General features: G+C 41.0%; 1 protein-coding gene across 1 annotated transcript in view; it reads right to left on the bottom strand.

Annotated features, from left to right (window-relative positions):
- Positions 1 to 737: 737 nt before the first annotated feature.
- Positions 738 to 21,469, bottom strand: part of SUGT1 (SGT1 homolog, MIS12 kinetochore complex assembly cochaperone) — a 40,156-nt gene continuing 19,424 nt past the window's right edge. Inside the window, exons 9-13 of the mRNA XM_053397566.1 lie at positions 18,177 to 18,273; positions 17,316 to 17,423; positions 8,312 to 8,402; positions 3,288 to 3,475; positions 738 to 2,936 (exon numbers count right to left, since the gene is read on the bottom strand). Of these exons, the coding sequence (XP_053253541.1) occupies positions 2,835 to 2,936; positions 3,288 to 3,475; positions 8,312 to 8,402; positions 17,316 to 17,423; positions 18,177 to 18,273 (586 nt within the window). The 3' untranslated portion in view covers positions 738 to 2,834. The remainder of the gene's footprint in view (positions 2,937 to 3,287; positions 3,476 to 8,311; positions 8,403 to 17,315; positions 17,424 to 18,176; positions 18,274 to 21,469) is intronic.

The raw sequence follows: 21,469 nt of genomic DNA, 5'->3' as shown, positions 1-21,469 counted from the left end.
TGACGGATTGTTGTAATGGTTCTAGGGGTTGCTCGTGCGTAAGTTGCCGCCACTCCTGGCTAGGTTACCTGGTTGAACCCTTTCTGTCTAGACAGCCCTTCACTTCGTGACTGTCTCGGTCGCTGGCAGAATCCGTCAGTGGGTGTTTCTTGAACCTCTTCCAGCAAAGAAGTTCTTTGACGCCAAGTCTCCTCCTACTCTCCCTGCGCGGAAGTCTTCTGCGCAGGGAGGGCGTGGGCAGCGGCATAGTGGTGCTCTCCCCGCTGGTCTCCGGTGAAGAGTCCTGGAGCCTCCTCTCCGATTCCCCCATCTGCCCCCCTTCTCCACTGGTGTTACGCTGATTTCCTTCCCCAGCAGATGGGCTGCCTCTCTCCCTACTGGGACCCTCTCCTACATCCCTCTGGAGCCTTCCCTCCGCCTCTAGCTCCAATGGCAGTTCCCTGACACTTTGATATGTGGATACCTCCATATATGCAAAAACTACGTGCACATCAGCAAATCTTTACTGAAATATATTTTTTAAAAACTCAATAATACGCCTCCTTTCAATCACTACATTTTAATTCTACATGAACAATTCAAAGCAAAGTCTTAGAAAACATTGCAATGCTTTGTGCAAAACCTAAAGCTGAAAAACATTTAATAGAAGTAGAAAACTCATCTACTGGTAGTTCCAATTTCAATGACCTCCCCCCCTCCCCCATATATGTCTATTCAACAATTATTTATAGACAATCAAATGCTTAATGCCTCATTGGACTTATATTTGTAATGAACTGACTAGATCTCAAAAAAGGATACAACTGAATTAGAACATCCATCCATACATATGTACATAATTTTATTTGTAGGCCACCTTTCCATGCTCAAACCATGCTCAAGGCAGCTTACAACATGAAAAAACCCCCAAAACATAACAAAAGTAGCTGTAAGCAGTAACTAAAACATAATACAAAATCAAACTGAACGATTTCCACATAAATAAAAAAATCTAAAATATACAAAAAATCAACAGCAACAATCCCCCCCCAAACCCCAACAACCTGTGTGTGTCCCTGCCCCTCAGACAGTTGCAGATGATTTGAAAGAGATTTTTCTGTTCACAATGCATAGACTCATTCTGCTTTCCCTAGTGGTAAACAGGTTCTGGAGATGTGTGTTCTGTTTCAAAACACTGCCAAACCTGTTTGACCAGAGGTAACAGAGGGACAAAACAAAACTGTACATAGTCCGAGGGCAGCAGTGGGGGGACAGGACTCTCAATTCACTTTCCCAGTCTAGGAAATTAACAGAACACCTTTGGGGCTGAAGTTTGATCTTGGGAAAGGGAATGATACCAGAGCCTAAGACACAATGTGCCATTTGTCCCCAAGGGCTTCAACACACTCACTGTGCATTTTTCTATCCTGCCCCCACCCTGGACCCTGTACAATCTGAACATCCTCTTGCTTCAAAGGATTCCCATGAGGCAGACCGTTAAAGCAAGTGTTTAGTTTTGCTTTCATTGAACCTTGGCTTATTATTGAGCTATGGGATATAACAAACTCTGGTTAGTGTAACAAAACAGCTTCAAAATGCTTTGTAAAGTTTGGAGGGGCCCCAAGGGTCATCTAGTCCAACCCTCTGCAATGCAGGAATTTCAGCTAAAGCATCCAAGACAGATGGCCATGCAGCCTCTGCTTACAAACCTCCAAGGAAGGAGAGTCCACCACCTCCCGAGGGAGTCCGTTCCCCTATCAAACATAACTCATAGTCTGAACTTGGCTTGTTGTGAAACTGACCCACTTTTATTATAAGAGATGAACCCTGGTTCACCCACAGTAATAAGTCAAGATGGAAGGAAGGTGAAACTCAATGCCGTTCCATGTGATTGCATGGGAGGACAGCAGTGTGGGCTTGCGGGATAGATATCATATACGGTGGTTATGATATGGTGGTTAGCCTCTTGTTACGTGCTTATTCTTTTTATTTCTATTATATTATAAAAATACACTATGTATAATGCCTATAGAGCAATGTATGTTACTTTTATTGTAAATCGAATGAGGTACAGTGGTACCTCAGTTTACAAACTTAATCCGTTCCGGAAGTCCGTTCTTAAACTGAACCCGTTCTTAATCCGAGGCGCGCTTTCCCTGATGAGGCCTCCTGCCACCCTTCCACCATTTGGCTTCCATTCTTAGACCAAGGTAAAGTTCACAAACCAGGACACCAATTCCGGTTTTGCAGAGTTCGTAAACCGGACTGTTCTTAAACTGAGGTACCACTGTACTAAGATCCTAATTTTAGCACAGAGGAGGCCTATCCACAGGCTACGTAACTCAAAAAATGCAAATTTGCTTTCTGCAACTATTTTAGTTTGACAAAGAATGAGCCTAAGATATTTTTGGAAAAGTTATATATTTACAGTTTTATTTGTATGCAGAGTTAAACAGCAAACAATCTTAACACTGTAGGTGAAAAGTGTATTTACCCCCAAAATCACCAAAGCGAATAAATTATTTAAAGAATTTTGTGTATTAATAAGGCAATAATCCTAGGTGGCCCATTAAAAGTCTTGCTAACTCTCCAAATACATAACTGAGCAATCCAGCAGAAAATGTACGAATGATAGGTTCGTATTATCTCCCCCCAAAACCCCTTCAAGGACAGAAGCAGTAAGAGACTTCAATTCCTCTAAGACCTGCAGAGAAAGGTATTCCTAGAGCATATCAAGGTAAGATGACAGGAATAATCTTCAAATGAACATTCAGTGCTTCAGCTTCAAGGATGCTGTGTCCACACACAATGGTAAATACACAAATATGGGCAGCACAAAGCGGCACATGAAAAAGTTAGAATTTTTTCCATTCCATGTCATCTGGAGGATTGACTTCTACTTTCCTTTTACCCACATCAGACCAGTTTGTGCTCAAAACTGTCCCACCAGACTCCATCTGAAACAGGAAAACACACATTTGTCGATTATTTAAAAAAAGGAATAATCCAAGAATCAAGTAGACTGAGTTCTGCAGGCGAGGAGGAGACACAGTGGCCCAGTCACTAAGCACTGAACTAAAAAGTTCAATGCACCCTTCCACCTGCAAAATAATTTCCTATTATTTCATGGTTCTCCAACTCTCAGAAACAGCCATATCTGCATCACAGGAGGTTGGACCATGCGATCCTTGGTAGGGTCCCTTCCAACTCTACAATTCTATGGCAGGCTTCCTTGTCAAAGGGTATTGATGTTACATTTGCAGTCATAATAAATTAAACACAACTCAGAAAATCTCATGTTAACTTACAAAAGATTTGTTCATGGCACGTTTCACTTCATCTGTGCCATCAGAGTATATCTGCTGGAACAGTTTATTTAAAGCTGCATCCCCCTCCAACTTTTCATTCTTCTCTTCTTCTTTGATCTCAACTACTAATTTGTCCCAATTCCTTGTATAATGAGAAGATGAAGGATAAAGGTGTGTTGCATCTGAAACTTGAAAATGGAGAGAACAGATTGATCCCAACAATATATCACAGCTTATCGCAGATGAACAGTGGTGGACTTTAGCATGTACAGACTGAAAAGAAGGCAACAGCTCGAAATAACTGAGTTTACTGAAGCATGTATTTCCCTCCGCATTCCTTACTCAAACAGGACCATAAAAGCCAGAGCAGGGGCAGGTAATCTTTTCTAATTCAAAGGCTATGGGTCCTTGTGAGTTCTCCTTCTCAGGAACTACATGCCCATGATGAGTGGGGCTGAAACCACACACCTTTCTCCTACATACATATATCCATTGGGGTTCTCTTTCTCACACCCCTCCCAATAATATATATCTATTTGGCCTCTCTCCCACACCACAAACACAATCAATCCTCTAATCCACACCTTCCCAGTCTTCCAACAATGGGCTACACAATGCAGAAGAGGGAACAAAAGAGGGCAGCTTTTGTTCCACAGCAAATTCATGCTGGGCTCTACCAAGCACTCAGTTCACTTACAAATGTCACTCTACACACAAAAGCCTGTGAAAAGTTTTGTTCTACTTTTTCATTCTCTACCTGTGCTCCTTCTCTCCCCACCCCATGAACATAAGAGCAGCCTTGTGGATCAGACCCATCGAGGGCAGAATCCTGTTCTCACAGAGGCTAACCAGGGGCCCATGGGGAGCCTGAAAACAGGCCTTGAGTGCAACATCGCTCTCCTCACCTTTAATTCCAAGAAGCTGGTATCCAGAGACATACTGCCTACCAACAGTGGAGGTAAAACTTGGCCATCACAGCTGACAGCCATTGACAGCCTTAGCCTCTGTGAATTTGCCTAATTCTCTTTTGAAGCCTTCCAAGTTGGTGGCCATGACTACCTGCTTGTGGAAGCAAATTCCACAGTTTAACTATGTGGTGTGTGAACAAGTCTTTTCTTTTGCTTGTCCTGGTTTTTCCAACATTCAGTTTCATTGGATGCCCACAGGTTGCCGTGTTATGAGGGTGAAAAAGCTCCCCCCACCCACTTTCTCCATGCCATGCACATTTTAAATATGCTTAGCATGCCTCCTCTTACTTTCCTTTTCTCTAAACCAAAAACCCCAAATGTTGTAATCTTCCTTCAGAGGAACCTTCCCCCCTTTCCAATAACTAAAAGGAGCATTCACATAAGAAATGACGAAATTATATTATGAGGCATCCTGCATTTGCTGGATCTGGGAATAGATAATTTTGAAAAATTGAGACATTTTAGATTTAGAAGGACATGATAACAGATTTGCATGGCATGCATACTTATGGTATGAAAGAATCACATAATAAGAAAATCCATTTTTAGGGTATAGGAGAAATATAAAGACATTAGAACAAAAAACACTGTGGTGGCTCTCCCTATTAGAAGCAATATCTTTGAAGAAAATTGAACATATATAGAGCTGTTAACCGAAGTAGAAAAACAGGTAAAATTAAAAGACTCTGAAGAGATAAGAGAACTGGTAACAGACTGGTTACAGTATCATCAATTAAATGATATTTTAAAGACAGATAAAAGTTATCAAGATTTCAAAAAGATGTTTTAGAAAATAATATAGCCTGGTAGAGGCTATGGAAAACAGATTTGAAATTCATGGCATGTTGTTCACTGAAAGAAAATTACATAAAAATGATGTACAGGTGGTATTTAAGTTAGCAAAAATGTACAGAACAAGCACAATTACTTGCTGGAAATGTAAAGAAAAAGAAGGTACCTTTTATCATATGTTGTGGACGTGTAAAGTAACGAAAAATTTATGGGAGATGCTATATAATGAAATGGAAAAAATGTTTAAAATAACTTTTGTTAAAAAACCAGAAGCTCTCCTATTAGGAGATACCAAAGGACCAGAAAATAATGTTTATGTATGCAACAACAGCCACACAGATACTATTAGCCCAGAGATGGAAGGAAGAGACAACCCTGACCAGAGAAGAATGGCAAACCAAGTTGATGGACTATGCCGAAATGAAAAAATTAACTGGGAAGCTCAGAAACCAAGAAGATAAGAAATTTAAAAAAGAATAGGAAAAGTTTATAATTTATTTAAGAGACCACTGCAACATTAAAACATTAGCAGGATTTTAACCACACTTGTAAAGTAACAGAAAGTATGGATAATTTAGAAGGATAAAAATTTGGATAATATTGATATGCAGTTATAAATATTATCATTAGGACCCAGGGAAGGGATGGGGGGAAGTCATGAGATTCAGAGTAATCTCGATATTTGGATTTTGAATTGTTTTCTGTTGTATGTTTATAATTTTGAAAATCAAATTTTAAAAACTGCTTTTACAAGTTAAACATCAATTATGACACATCAAGCAAAAACTATCTCAAGCTCTTCTCTTCTCAAGAGAGGAAAGAGGAAAGAGAAGAAGCTTACAAGCCAGGAATCAATTCAAGACACCTACATGGGGCTACCCTTGAAGATGGTCAGGAAACTGCAACTAGTACAGAATGTTACTGCTAGAGTTTGGGCAGGTGCTCCCATGGGAAGCCACGTGTCACCAGATCTGTTCTGGCTCCCTATATGATACCAGGCCCAATTCAATATGTTGATGCTGGCATATAAAGACTTCTTGTCCATGGGGTCACGAAGAGTCGGACACGACTAAACGACTAAACAACAACAACCTGGACACTTGGTGGTGAATCTTCCTGTTTCAGCCAGTACAAGCCTTGAGATCCACTTGTGGAGAGGGTGGTTGGTCACAGGGCCACTGGCAAGTATTGCTTGCAATGCTGGACAGGATTGTCTCTGTGACTGTGCCCTGACTTGGGAATTCTTCCCTTCTAAGGAAGTGGGTAGCAATGCTGTTTGTTACTGGCCTTTTATCATCTAGTCAAGACCAGCCAGTTCTCAGCTTCTGGTTTCCTTAATCGTGCAAATCCCACGACCACAGGAGATCATTGGCGAAGCAATAAACAAAGATGATAGAGGGTAATTATCTTTGTAAACTCCCCCCAGGATCTGGGGGAAAGAGCTTCACTCGCAGATCGTCTAGGTACCTGACTTTCGCTCAGACATGGATGTGGGAAGCAGGGAGACACTGAGTGGAAAAGTACTTTGCCTCTCAGTAACCCTCCAATGCCACAATTAAGAGCAGTGATTCTTCTGTTCATTAAGAGATTAATTAGGATTAATGCACAGATGCGTGCTGGCAATGATGGGACAAGATTAAGGACAGCCGAATCGAAATAGCTACAAGGTCGTACAGATTTGAATTGGAAAGATGACTTCAAGCGAGCTAAAAGACAGTATGTGTTGGGGAGGGAAGCCAATCACTTCATTATAAATCCTGTTACATAAATGACTCGGCAAACACCCTTCCCCCCAAGAATGCCTTTTTTTTTGTTCTTCACAGCAAGTGAAGAGGAAAGAAAATGGGAGTATAGATATGGAATATAATGACAAACGGGACTGTGTGAGGAAAATATTAAAGTTTGGAATAATTATAAAAAGGGCTTGGAGCCTCTGCGGAGTTAATTTTTTACTTGCCCCCTGATTGAGGGGAGGAGGGACTGGACTTTGAAGACTTCCTGGGGTTCTAGTGGGACACCAGATCATTCTTCTATAAGTACTTATAATTAATTGCTTCGTTTGGACGTGGAGGGGAGAACTTGGAGGCTTGCCGGGGCTCTGGCAGGACATTAGGCAACTCCCTGCTTGAAATCGGAAGTATGGAATTTTACAGCTACAATCATAGAATCATAGAGTTGGAAGAGACCACAAGGGCCATCGAGTCCAACCCCCTGCCAAGCAGGAAACACCATCAGAGCACTCCTGACATATGGTTGTCAAGCCTCTGCTTAAAGACCTCCAAAGAAGGAGACTCCACCACACTCCTTGGCAGCAAATTCCACTGTCAAACAGCTCTTACTGTCAGGAAGTTCTTCCTAATGTTTAGGTGGAATCTTCTTTCTTGTAGTTTGGATCCATTGCTCCGTGAAATCAGAAGAGTTGAGAACAAAAGAGAAAGATCCCTCCAGAATAACTCTGAGTCAACAGAGCCGTAAGGCACAAAGGAGATCAGGAATAACTAATATGGACATAATATTTGATAAATAAAGGAACAATTGATGAAAATTAAAACCTCACACAGGAAGAAGGAGAACTTGCAAATTTACAAATTACTATATGTGTTAATAGGAACTGACGTCAATTATTGTAGCTGTGGTATAAGGGATTTTATCAAGAGTGGATTGTATATGGTTTGAGCAATAGTCTGGAGGCAGAATTAAAGAGAATCAGTAGACCTTGAAGTACAGCATGTCGGAAGCCACACAAATTTTATAATTGGCTATGTAATTGATTTGTATTTGAATTGATATTGCTATTTGGTATTGATAAAATATGGCATTTATTGGATTTTTGTAATTGAAAATTAATAAAATATTGAACAAAGACCAGCCAGTTCTCCCAGGAGGACCCGTTTTGCCTGTCCTGTCCATTTAAGGTTACATTGTTTGGATCTTAAATTGTATCTAGTTTTACTCTTTATGGCTGGAAACCACTTTGGGACCAATGGTGAAAGGAACACTAAAAATCTGATAACTAAAATAAAATAATAAATAGGAAAAAAAGTTTGCATCCTGACCAAAGTAGATTGATTCTCTTCTCTCTGCTACATTACAACAAGTGATCTTTGAGTAGCAGGACTATAATTTGTTGTTTAATAATGGATAATGATGGCATCCAAGAACAGACCTATAATCCAATAAGTGATTGTCTCAAACAAAAGAGTGCAATAGTGTGTAGATAAGAGCAAAAGTACAATTTGTAGAACTGAACATGAACATACTAACCAGGCGCAAATTGTTTTAGTTTAGGAGAGCCTCCATGGCCTTCCAATTTCTCCCATCGTACAGCTTCTGGTTTCTTCATTTTTATTTCAATCTACAGAACACACAACAAAAACCCAAATTTTAATGCACTAAATGAGGCCTGTAGTTTTTTTCTGGTGTAATTTTTTTAAAAAAGAAAAATGTTAACTGTCATATCAGTTAAACGTACAATTAAGCTAATTTACAAACTAGCTCAATTTGCTTATCATAGTAAATGGTTTATTGTGGATGTGCTGATGAGAGCCACTTTGCCCCCCGCATCCAAAAACCAACCACAAGCCCTAGCTGTGTGTTACAGCTGAACCAGGAACTGTGGCTTGTTTTGCTCTAAACAATTATCAGTAAGCCGAAAAACAAACCTAGACTAGATTGTGGTCTGCTTAGGCAAAATAAGCCACAAATCCTGGTATGTGTTTGTTCACTTGAAGCTGTGCTCTTTGAATTCAGCCTGTACCTTTCTATAGCTCTGCAGAACAATGAGCAACAAAAAAAAGCAGCTGTTGCCTGGGAAGAGCCATAGTAATTAGGATGATGTGTGAAAATAAGGTTTTGAAAAACAAATCCTAGGAAGTGTGCTTGAGCATTACTTTTATACTTATGGCTGAATCACCTTCTCAGTCTGCTAAGCACAGTGGCAACTGGTGACATTTGGACTTGGTGGGGCTGTAGTTTTTTACCTTGTAGTTCTCTTCACAACAGGACATGTACAGAACTCATTTAGAAAAATGTATCATATGCCACATGTGCCAGTGCCACTGTCTCCTTGCTATAAATAAATCATTTTCTTCACATTTATGGACAGGGAAAGAGCTTCCAAGTATCCTTTTCAGAAGACTGGCTTACTTACCTCTTACTTAGAAATTAAGCTCTATCAACCAAATACTGGTGAGGGCTCACCATAGAGCCCATCTAGTGGCAGTGAAGGCAGGAAAGAAGGCCTACTTGGCTGCCTCCATTGCAGCCTCAGTAGGTCGTCCAGCAGAGCTCTTCCAGGAAGTGCTGAAACCAACGGTAGCTATGAGTTGTTTGCAAAGCATTTTAAGGATAGAATTGCTTGCATACACCAGGATCCTGACTTGGCTGTTATAGCAGATGAATCTCAAGGGGGGTCCAGAGCACAGTCTAGTCCCATTATATTGGATGAATTTCAGTTAATAAGGCTTGAGGATGTAAACAAGCTGCTTGGATCAGTCAAGGCGACTACTTGTGCTCTGGACCCTTGTCCCTCAATCTCAACTCTCTCCTTTGTGCTCAAGTCAATCACTCACTACCAGCGCACCTGTCTTTATGAATCCCATGGGAAGCCAGAGCAAGGAGACACTAACAACTCTCTTAATCTCTAGCACATGTTTGTTGGCCCAACCCAACCCACCTGCGCAAGGCAGGCAACAAAAGCTGCTGCAACTCACACACAAGCCACCGGCAATTTCTCCTCCTAAACAAATGCAAAATGATTTAATTAATTTTTTTAAAAAAAACATTCTAGAAAGGGACTCACACTGTGGCCCCTAATGCACCCTCTTTCTAGCAAGGTCACAAAATAAATAATAAGCAAAAGAAAAAAAGACAAAGCTGCTTAGAACATGCTACAAGCTCTAAGTTAGTGTGGCTTGCAAGGAAGCACTCTGAACATGCTCAGAACAGTTGTAGGATTCTGAAAGGTCTACAATATCAGCAGACCTACAAACAGGATGGAGGGAGAATCTGCAACACTAAGGTAAAGAAGTCTGCCGTTCTAGTGTAATATAATTTATCACATGGTTTTTCTGTCTGGGAGGGACCTCCTGGCGACAACAGTACTTTTGGATTAGGTTTGGTTGAGTGGTGCAGGTAGCTGGTTGGCAGGAAAATCCCCAGGAGTCTCTCTAAGCTGAAGGAAAGAAATGAGTATGTGGAGGACATGAAAGAATGTGACTTTGAGATTTTTGGGTAAACTTTATAAAAATGTGCTTGAAATTTTACTTGTAGAAATTATGGACTAATCTCCACTGATTAAACATATTTTGACTGACTAAAAAAAGGCACACTTGACAAATCAAGCAACACAATTAAATAATGATTATGCACATGTAAAAACAAAACAAAACCCTGCATATCATTTAAAACAAATGGGACAGACTATGATTCAGCAGAGAGGCATGGACTTTTAAACATACTATACATTCTAAAGTTATACAGAATATTGGTTTCATCCCTCTTGTTTTGGGATAATTTTATATTATGCAGTTTCATAATCAGCCAAAGAAGAGATATCATCATGATCTCTACCCACACCTGTTAAAAGAGTATTTTAAGTTTCACACTAAATATCACAGCACTCATTTTACAATTACAAACATATAATTTACTTCCAAGATCAGTGTTAGCAGTCTGCCATATGACTTGAAGTCCAGCTTGTTCAATTTTATGCATAAACTTACTCATTTTGGCAGAGTAATCTCAGCTCTATTCAAACCCAGGATAACCCAGGGATCCCTGTAGCCCTAAGAACAACGGCACCTTTGTAAATGCTCACCCTAGAGTCATCTTATAGCAAGCTGTTTGAATATCCTGTCATGAATCAAAACTCCTACTTTAAACATTGAACTAAACAGAAATAATTTAAAATAGGCTTCTACTTTTACAAAAATGCTATTTCTTAGGGGAAAATAAGTATATGTATGTACATTAAGAACAACAACAATTGTATACCACCCTATACCCACAGACCTCAGGGTGTCTCACAACACAAAATCACAATACAAAAACATGTATATTACTATACAAATATTTTATCTAGTTCTCCTCGTTACATATTTATTTTAGTTTCTGTTTGACCCTAACCCTAAACCAGGGGATTCCAAACTATCAAGTACACACCTGTTCTAGCTTCCAAGTAAGACTAAGGCTAGTGTTTTCCACAGTTTTAGTCCCAACGGGGGTGGGGTGGGGGTGGAAGTCATCTAAGAGAAAAATTAAGGCAGTGAGGTTGTGTGTGTCTGCATCTCACTACTATGGTGTGCTGCTACCAGCTCAATTCCAACAAACTATGATTAAGGAAACCTAACTTGGCTGCAGTGTGATATCTGATTTATTTATTTAATATTTATAGTCACTCTGATCAAACTTTGGATTCAGTGAATCCACACATAATCCCTTTTGTTGCTACTGCTGGAGTGGTGAGAACAGCAGAGCTGTCAACGGCTACAACAGGAAAACACAATGTTAAGGACAGATCTACCGTAAGCCGAAACGCGGATCAGCAACACCCCACAGTCCAGGGGACACCCCAACCCCCCCATCACAGGATTTCACCCTCAAAAGTTGCCCTTACTGTTAAACAGATGTAAAATTTTACTTGAAAATTATCTATATTTCATACTTTTCAATATTTTAAGGTATGTTAACTAAATAGTGCTAACTTACCTTACATTGTTTAATATACTAATTTAAGCAGACCAAAGAGAGTAATTTTTATATCTTTATGACACCAGAGAGAGTGAGAGAGAAATCCATCAATTGTAGGGAAAGCGCACCCCGGGATAAAACTGCCCCTTGCAGAACCAAAAGGCATTAACTGCTGCCAGAGCAATAATCCCCCAGCACCACCTTCTGGAGCTCACAGTCTAAGGAGCAAAACCACCACAAAGTAGGGCCTCCCAACATCCCACTCAAGACAACCTATCCAGATATCATGGTCAACAATACTAAAAGCTGCTGAGAAATCTAAAAAAGGTTACGCAACTGTTTAGGGTGCAAGCCTAATCCCACTTACCTGGGAGTAAGCCCCACTGAATTCAAAAGGATTTACTTCTGAGTAGCCATGGTTAGCACTGCTCTTTAAGTCTTAAGTCAAAACTCCTGAAATAGCTGTTTGAATCTTTCTAAACTTCCAGTGCTTATTTAAGGCTGCATTCATTCCTTTTTAAATGTGTTTGCAACACTTTTAGAAGTAAAAGAGGTATTGAATTCCTATTCCTAGATTAGAATACTCTTGAAATATGCATTAGAGTATAAACTATGAACAATAATAATGGTGGAAAGTTAATGGTTTAAAATGAAGTAGTAAGCCAAGCCAAGGTATTTATTCATTGCTTCCCTCCCCCACCCAAGCCACTATTAAAAACTGAACCCAATGAGCCTGAAACAATATTTTAGCACCCTCTAGTGAAAGTTACAATTTCACATAACTACTGAGGTTCCAGAAGAAACCAGTAACTGTGAGTTTTAAAGATCTGTGAGCAAATTTCCAGAACTTCAAAACCAAATTCAGTGAATTGACAAACATGATCTAACACAGCTGCATTTGGCAAATTTAGCTATGCTATATTCGTGTATGAATGTATGCAAAATAGAAGAAGAAGAGTTTGGATTTGATATCCTGCTTTATCACTACCCGAAGGAGTCTCAAAGCAGCTAACATTCTCCTTTCCCTTCCTCCCCCACAACAAACACTCTGTGAGGTGAGTGAGGCTGAGAGACTTCAGAGAAGTGTGACTGGCCCAAGGTCACCCAGCAGCTGCATGTGGAGGACCGGAGATGCGAACCCGGTTCCCCAGATTACGAATCTACCGCTCTTAACCACTATACCACACTGGCTCTCTACACCACTACACCACAAATATGCTATTTGTGAGACATCTTGGTGCAAATTGAATTAGTTGCATTCATTGGTAATGCACCATGTATTTAAAGTACATCTTGCATATTTTTTCCATGACCTGTGCTATGCCAAGTCTTCACATTTCTACCCCAAACAACAATCACAGTAAGCAGACCAGGGTGTTCGCCAAACCCTTTATCAAAGAACAGCAGAGCTCCTACTGCATTGTAAATGAATCCTATTCTTCTCTTCCCCCTCCCACATGCACATGAGCGCCTGGTAATCCCACATCTTATGCATAAATGAAAACTGTGTACTGTATACTGAAACCCTTGGAGCCACCCAACATCTAGCCGGTGACAGCATCCCCATCACTCCCAGAGCCAAGCAGGCCTTGCCCATCAAACAAACAGAGCACTTAAAAGCTCCTTTTGCACCAGGTAACCCAAGCAGACCCGGCTCAAAAACAGTTTAAAGCTCTCTGCCTTATGGGGGGCAAGCGGGGGGGGGGGAGGGGAGTAATGCAGTACCATGAAGACCATAAAACTGAAGCTCAACTCCAACAAGACACAGGTTGCACAAGTAACATCATTCCTAGTGTATGAGAGCTGGTGTTCAACCAGTTCTGGATAGAGTTGCATTCCCCGTTTGCAGTTTGTGAGAGTTCCTTAATCCAGCTCTGTCACCGGCAGCACAATTGTTTCAGTGGCACAGAAATCCGATGGGCAGCAATTCAACTGATGGATCAACTGCACAGCTGAGTTTCCTGTCATAGTATCCTGCAGGAAAACTGATGGGATGGAGCCCTGAACAGGATTGTTCCTGCTAGGAGCTAGGGGTTGTTGGTCTTACTTCTTACTTTTGCCTTATTACACAGCCATAGAGCTCAAGCTAGTATTGTCATGCATCATATTAAGTCAGATATTATTTCACAAAGTCTGAAAAGTTTGTGAATGTATTCATGTTTATTTTTAATATCGCTATTTGTAACATAATAATTCAAAATAGCATGGATGGTGTATTTTATATGAATGTAAGGTCTATGCAAGATTACCAAAGGAAAATGGTTATTCAGGGCTATCCTAAATAGACAGGACTTAAAATAACAGATTTTAAAATAATGTCACATTTTAGGATAGTTGTGCCCATTTGCTTAGAGGCACTCTTGTTAGTCCAAAGGCAAGGAAAGGCTTTATAATCTGAGTGCAGTGAACCTGCCAGTTTGTTGTTGTTTAGTCGTTTAGTCGTGACCGACTCTTCGTGACCCCATGGACCAGAGCACACCAGGCACTCCTGTCTTCCACTGCCTCCCGCAGTTTGGTCAAACTCATGCTGGTAGCTTCGAAGACACTATCCAACCATTTCGTCCTCTGTCTTCCCCTTCTCCTTGTGCCCTCCATCTTTCCCAACACCAGGGTCTTTTCCTAGGAGTCTTCTCTTCTCATGAGGTGGCCAAAGTATTGGAGCCTCAGCTTCACGATCTGTCCTTCCAGTGAGTAATCAGCGCTGATTTCCTTAAGAATGGAGAGGTTTGATCTTCTTGCAGTCCATGGGACTCTCAAGAGTCTTCTCCAGCACCATAATTCAAAAGCATCCATTCTTCGGCGATCAGCCTTCTTTATGGTCCAGCTCTCACTTCCATGCATCACTACTGGGAAAACCCATAGCTTTTACTATACGGACCTTTGTTGGCAAGGTGATGTCTCTACTTTTTAAGATGCTGTCTAGGTTTGCCATTGCCTTTCTCCCAAGGAGCAGGCATCTTTTAATTTCGTGGCTGCTGTCACCATCTGCAGTGATCATGGGGCCCAAGAAAGTAAAATCTCTCACTGCCTCCATTTCTTCCCCTTCTATTTGCCAGGAGGTGATGGGAACAGTGGCCATGATCTTCGTTTTTTGATGTTGAGCTTCAGACCATATTTTGCACTCTCCTCTTTCACCCTCATTAAAAGGTTCTTTGATTCCTCCTCACTTTCTGCCATCAAGGGTGTGTCATCTGCATATCTGAGGTTGTTGATATTTCTTCCGGCAATCTTAATTCCAGCTTGGGATTCATCCAGCCCAGCCTTTCGCATGATGAATTCTGCATATAAGTTAAATAAGCAGGGAGACAAAATACAGCCTTGCCGTACTCCTTTCCCAATTTTGAACCAATCAGTTGTTCCATATCCAGTTCTAACTGTAGCTTTTTGTCCCACATAGAGATTTCTCAGGAGACAGGTGAGGTGATCAGGCACTCCCATTTCTTTAAGAACTTGCCATAGTTTGCTGTGGTCGACACCGTCAAAGGCTTTTGCACAGTCAATGAAGCAGAAGTAGATGTCTTTCTGGAACTCTCTAGCTTTCTCCATAATCCAGTGCATGTTAGCAATTTGGTCTCTGGTTCCTCTGCCTCTTCTAAATCCAGCTTGTACTTCTGGGAGTTCTCGGTCCACATACTGCTTGAGCCTTCCTTGTAGAATTTTAAGCATAACCTGCCAGTTTAAGGCTGTGTAATTCAATGAATATTTGCAAGGAAGATTGTGCTTAATAAGAAAAATGTAAGAACTTTGGGCTGAAGGAGCAGCATGAGGTTTTGGCCAGCACCCTTTGAGCTACTAGGCTGGCTTTCTAATTAGACAGAGCAACTATCTTTAGTAGCTATTTCCCTGCAGAACATGTGTGAATAGGTTGTATGATTGAGAGCTCTTGAATAAGTGAAATAAACCATTCTTTGAAAACTGGTACCAATGGCTTAACCTCTGTGCCTTCCTCCAATCCTAGGTTGCGTTCATGACTTTATCCAGGATCCACAAGGCAGCCACCAATTTCTACCTGCAAGATCTGAATAATGAAACATCATTTCTTTTTCTTGTTTTTAAGTAGTCAACTAATCTTAAAGAAATCTGTCATAAGATGCTGTCATAAAACAGGATTCAGCAACTCATTGTGTTGGGGACTCTGAATCTCACTGTTTCGCCCTAAAAAAAGATTAATGCTAACCTCTATATCGTTTGACATAACTGATTAGTTCAGATATCAGCAGGGGAGAATGCATTCTACAATAACTGCATATTTAGTACAGAAATTGACCCACCATTCTGAATTGCCAAGTTTTAGCTGAAAACAAACTGATTTTATTAAAGCTGCACCATCCTATGCATATTTACTCAAAAGTAAGCTATTTCTCATTATTAAATGAGAATTAGACATTAATGACTATTAAACATTAGGAAGAACTTCCTGACAGTAAGAGCTGTTTGACAGTGGAATTTGCTGCCAAGGAGTGTGGTGGAGTCTCCTTCTTTGGAGGTCTTTAAGCAGAGGCTTGACAACCATATGTCAGGAGTGCTCTGATGGTGTTTCCTGCTTGGCAGGGGGTTGGACTCGATGGTCCTTGTGGTCTCTTCCAACTCTATGATTCTATGATTCTCCTGAGAAATCTCTATGTGGGACAAGAAGCTACACTTAGAACTGGTTATGGAACAGTCCCTGCCTGGGGGGGGGGAAATAATTTTTTTTTTATTTCCCCCCTAAAAAAACTAGGTGCGTCCTATAGGGCGGTGCGTCCTATGGGGCGAAAAATACGGTAAGTGTGAAGCAGTAAAGATGGAAGTGCAACCTTGTAAGCAGAATACTCCACAGGTCTTGGAATCTTTGTGTAATAATTGTGTAAGTCAGTTGCATATCTGTGCAATTCAGACTTGAGGCAAGTGCGGAAGGCACTTCAGGGCTGGCAACCTCTTCCCAATCCCACTGGGTTCCAACAACTGCACTAACACTTAACTGTACAGAATAGGCACCTGAACGTAGAAGCAAATCCCAAAGGGGGTGGTGGGGGTGGTGGAAATAGTAACTTGGCGAGACCTTGAAGTGCTTGCCAGTCAACTAATAAGAGTTCACTGGTTCCAGGCTCTTCTTCCCAGGGCTCGCCTGACATCATCCAAACAAGAAAGTCTCTAACCACATCAGTTAACAAACATGGATACATATGCTATAACGTTATTGTTTTAGTTAAATAAATTGTTTAAATTGTTATTAAGGAAATGATTATTTATTTTTCTCCTTCCAATAAAGTACAGCAGAAAAGTTGTCCAAATATAAACAGTTAACTTATTAAACCTCACAATAATTTCATAATTATTGGTCTACGTATTTCTAATAGTATAACTGAATCAGCTATTTTTTATATAACTGTAAAAACTACTCTAAAAAGTTATTATTCCAAAAATGAAACCTTCATCTGGTTGTAAATATTAAGATTATACCAGCAAGAATGAGTCTTTCTGTTAAAAATATGATTTAAATCAAGTATTACTATTGATTTAAATCGTCATGTAATTTAAATCTAATCCACCCTGGCGACAAGTATCTAACAAAATAATTTCTTCTTTAAAAGATTACCTTGGTTGAAAGAACTTTGAATGTACTTTGTTCTGGAACTATGGAATGAAGAAAATGAAGCTTTAAGTTGTAGTCTTCCTCTGACGAAAGCCTCACGAATACATCTAGCTGTTAATAATACGAAACATAATCAGTAGTAAACACAAGGAAAAGGCCTCCTAGTGTTTCTGTCATTTCCCAAGAAATGAAGGCAAAGACCTTTCATTGGGAACATCTAATCTGTGTCAAGTATAAAAGAGGAATTTCAAACAGCAATTTATATTGAATTATTCAACAGATAATTCAAAGTGTGCTAGAACATAAACAGAAGATTAATGTTCTTAGTCATCAAGTAGGTACTCAGAAAGCCTGTTGTGTCAGTTTGATGTGCATTCTTTAGGTAAAGAATTGCATTAACTGTTGAAAGTTACCAAAAGCCATAAATAATTAAATGGACAAAAGACACACAGCTTCTTCTTTTGCTTTATACGTCACACATTTCCATACCCAGCAAGATGTGTGAATATAAAGCAGCAATTCACTGAATTTTTGATTCTATTGTCTAAAATATGTAAATGATAAAACAAGAATACTTGCAATATAATTAACCAAACCTGGGGTCCCAATAATTAAAGTTAGGATTTAGTGAACAGCACGACAGAACAATACAGAGAATATAAATATTAGATAATACCTGCACCAACATTTCCCAAAGTCTCACTTTTCCCCATCCAAGCATAAAGCTGCTGATTTTATCTTGGGCTGCAATAAGCACACACTCTCTTGGAAGTTACACTGAACTCAAAGAAATGACTTTGAAACGAACTACATTTATAACCTAAGGGTGCCTTGATTTCAGTTTGAATTTTATGCATATCTTACCTCTTTTTCTGAAAACTGTATGTTTACATCATCCTTCTTTGCGTTTTTGATCATAATAGTTACAATTACATGAGATTCTGTTTGGTACCAGTCATGCCTTTAAAAAAAACACCAGTATTTTAGTTTATGTGAATATCCCACTGTTGTATCCTGATTGCTTCCCAAGACTTTCCCAACTCCTTCCCTCTGAACAAGGGCCCATGTGAACTATGTCAAACATTTAGTTAAAGGTAGGTAGCCGTGTTGGTCTGCCGTAGTTGGGGGGGGAAAATTCCTTTCAGTAGCACCTTAGAGACCAAGTTTGTTATTGGTATGAGCTTTCATGTGCATGCACACTTCTTCAGATACTATTCAGATTCGTGTGCATGCACACAAAAGCTCATACCAATAACAAACTTAGTTGGTCTCTAAGGTGCTACCGGAAGGAATTTTTTTATTTTTTATTTTGTTATGTCAAACATGAATGTCAATGATGATCCTTGGCAGAAAATGGATCATCCAGGAATTTAGCATGGATCCTGCTAAAGCCTTTTGGAGTGGAATTGCATGCTCATTTTCAAGAATGGAGGATTGATCAGTCCCCATCATCAGTATATTAAGTGGAAGATGCAGCTCCTTTCTAACCAAAGAGCATCAAGTTCATTAATTCTTCAAGTTGACATGAAAGCAACCAAGTGCATTACCTTTAAGTAAGCTCCCACAATAGATGGTCTCAGCAAGTTTCAAAGACTATTTGATGAGATTCTTAGAACAGATTCCAGAAGAAAATGCACAGCTGGAAGAAGAGTATCAACAAGGGTGTCCCACATGCCCTTAAAGTAGTGCTGTGCAATGCCAGGTTAATGGTTCATAAGACCAGTGCCACTGATTGCGTATGGAGGAATTGACCTGGTTGGACATGGTAGCTGGCTCTGTTCTTGCTGCTGCTTGTCGACCAGGTTTCTCTTATCGCACTATCTCAAATCTTCCATTTGTGGACAAGGTGATTGAGCGGGTGGTCGCAGAACTCCAGGCACGCTTGGAGGATGTGGACCATTTGGACCACTTGCAATGAACACATCATGGGACTGAAACCGCCCTGGTTGCACTGGCTGATGACTTCCAGTGGGACAGGGCCAGGGCCAGAGATGAAAGCAGTTTCCTAGTTCTGCTGGATCTCTCAGCAGCTTTTGATACTGACCATGGTATCCTCCTGGATCTTCTAGGAGGTCTGGAAGTTTGGGGCACTGCTATGCAGTGAACCCACTCATTCCTCCTCGGCCATGTCCATAAAGTACTGTTGGGGGAGGTGAGTGTTCAGATCCCTGGACTTGAGGGGTGCCTCAGGGCTCTGACTCCTCTTCCATGCCTTTTAACATCTATGGGAAACTGCTAGGAGAGGTCAATAGGGGGTTTGGGCTGGGTGTTCACCAGATGAAACCCAGCTGTACCTCTCATTTAAATTGAAACAAGTGAAGGCAGTGGATGTCTTGTGTGAGCGTGTGGAGGCGGTTGTGGGGTAGATGGCAGTCAAGAGATTGAGGTGGAATCCCAACAAGACATAAGTACTGGTTCTGGGAGACAAGGAGCAGGGAGGTGTGGGGAATTCCCTAGTCCTGAGTGGGGTAAATATGCCCATAAAGAACCAAGTGTGCAGCCTGGGAGTCATTTTGCACTCACAGCTGTCCATGAAGGCACAGGTCAATTCTGTGTCCACGGCAGCGGTCTACCAGCTCCAGCTGGTACACTGGCTGAGACCCTACGTGCTTGCACACTGTGTCACCAGAGTGGTAATGCTCTGGGTATCTCCTGCTTGGACTACTGTAATGCACTCTATGTGGGCTACCTTTGAAGGTGACTTGGAAATTACAACTAATCCAGTATGCGGCTGCCAGACTGGGAGCTGCCACTGGGACCATGTAATACCCGTCTTAAAATATCTACATTGGCTCCCAGTTCGCCTCAGAGTACAATTGGAAGTGTTGGTGCTGGCCTTTAAAGCCCTAAATGACCTTGGTCCAGAATACCCAAAGGAGCGTCTTCACCCCCATTCTTCAAGCCAGACACTGAGACACTCCAAGGGCCTTCTGGCGGATCCCTCCCTGAGAGGGAATCAGGCAGAGGGCCTTCTTAGTAGTCAAGCCCCCCATGTGGAATGCCCTCCCATTAGATGTCAAGGAAATAAACAATTATTTGACTTTTTGAAGACATTTGAAGGCAGTCGTGTATATGGAAGTTTTTAATGTTTGATGTTTTACTGTGGTTTTATAATTTGTTTGGAAGCTGTCCAGAATGTCTGGAGCAGCTCAGTCAGATAGGCGGCATATAATATATTATTATTATTGTTATTATTATTATTTGGATGCTTGCTGGAGGAAATGCTTGAAATGTGAGGAAGCAGGACATCCCCACCCCAGATCTCCAGAACACTACCCTGGTCTGCCACCTGCCTTTCCGGGTACTGGGGCACTGGCTCTGTATCTACCCCAGCGGTAGAAAGCCTAGCATGCCACTCATGGATGCAGTATCTTGCTGTTGTGGAAGTTTGTAGGAATAACAGAAAAATTGCAATTGAAAGAGAGGTAGTAAAGCAGATCACTAGCTCCTGGCCATGATTATGTAATGAGTGGGAATGCAAGCTGTGCAAATTTGCAAATTATTTTGTCAGGATGGATGTCAGTTTATGTTGTTTGTGGGACCCATAAGCCTACCGGCTGTTATTTCTGGGTTGATTCTGGAGAGATCAGTGGAGGAAAGGTTATATGGGAAAATGACCAGAGGAGCTTCCTCCTGCGCTTCTGAGCTCTCCACCTCCCCCACGCAGCTACATTTTTTGGCCACTATGTGGATAATACATTTTAAGAAGTTGAGTGCACAGATTCCCCTCTGGCTGGGATTTGCAATCCTATTAGGAAACCACAAGGTGGTAGAAAGGAAGGAAAAGTGTAGCTTGCCAGAGCTTGTGGACTGGATGCTGACCATGCAGAAGCTGTTGAGTCTGGTGTGGTCAGGGTGTGCATCTGCCAAACCAAACCCATCAAGATTATTATTTTGGGGGGGGGGCTATGGATGGATATTGTTTCAGGAACCTCTGGTTTGCCAATGGCTTTAACGCCTTGGAATCTGCTCTCTTCTGTCTGGATGCAGAGTAGTCAAGTATTGGTTTTATTTTTTGAGGGAAGTTCTCTCTGGAATGATGTTGAGTCACAAGAGTTAATTATACCTATCTGCTTTCTAACGCTGAACAAGAACAGAATGCACAATGCACAGGGCTCCAGGCCAGATACTAAGGGATTCTTCAGCAAGTAAGTTAA

The sequence above is a fragment of the Podarcis raffonei genome, chromosome 7 (assembly GCF_027172205.1).
Source record: "Podarcis raffonei isolate rPodRaf1 chromosome 7, rPodRaf1.pri, whole genome shotgun sequence".
Taxonomy (NCBI): domain Eukaryota; kingdom Metazoa; phylum Chordata; class Lepidosauria; order Squamata; family Lacertidae; genus Podarcis; species Podarcis raffonei.
This window is presented reverse-complemented; position numbering and strand designations above follow the sequence as displayed.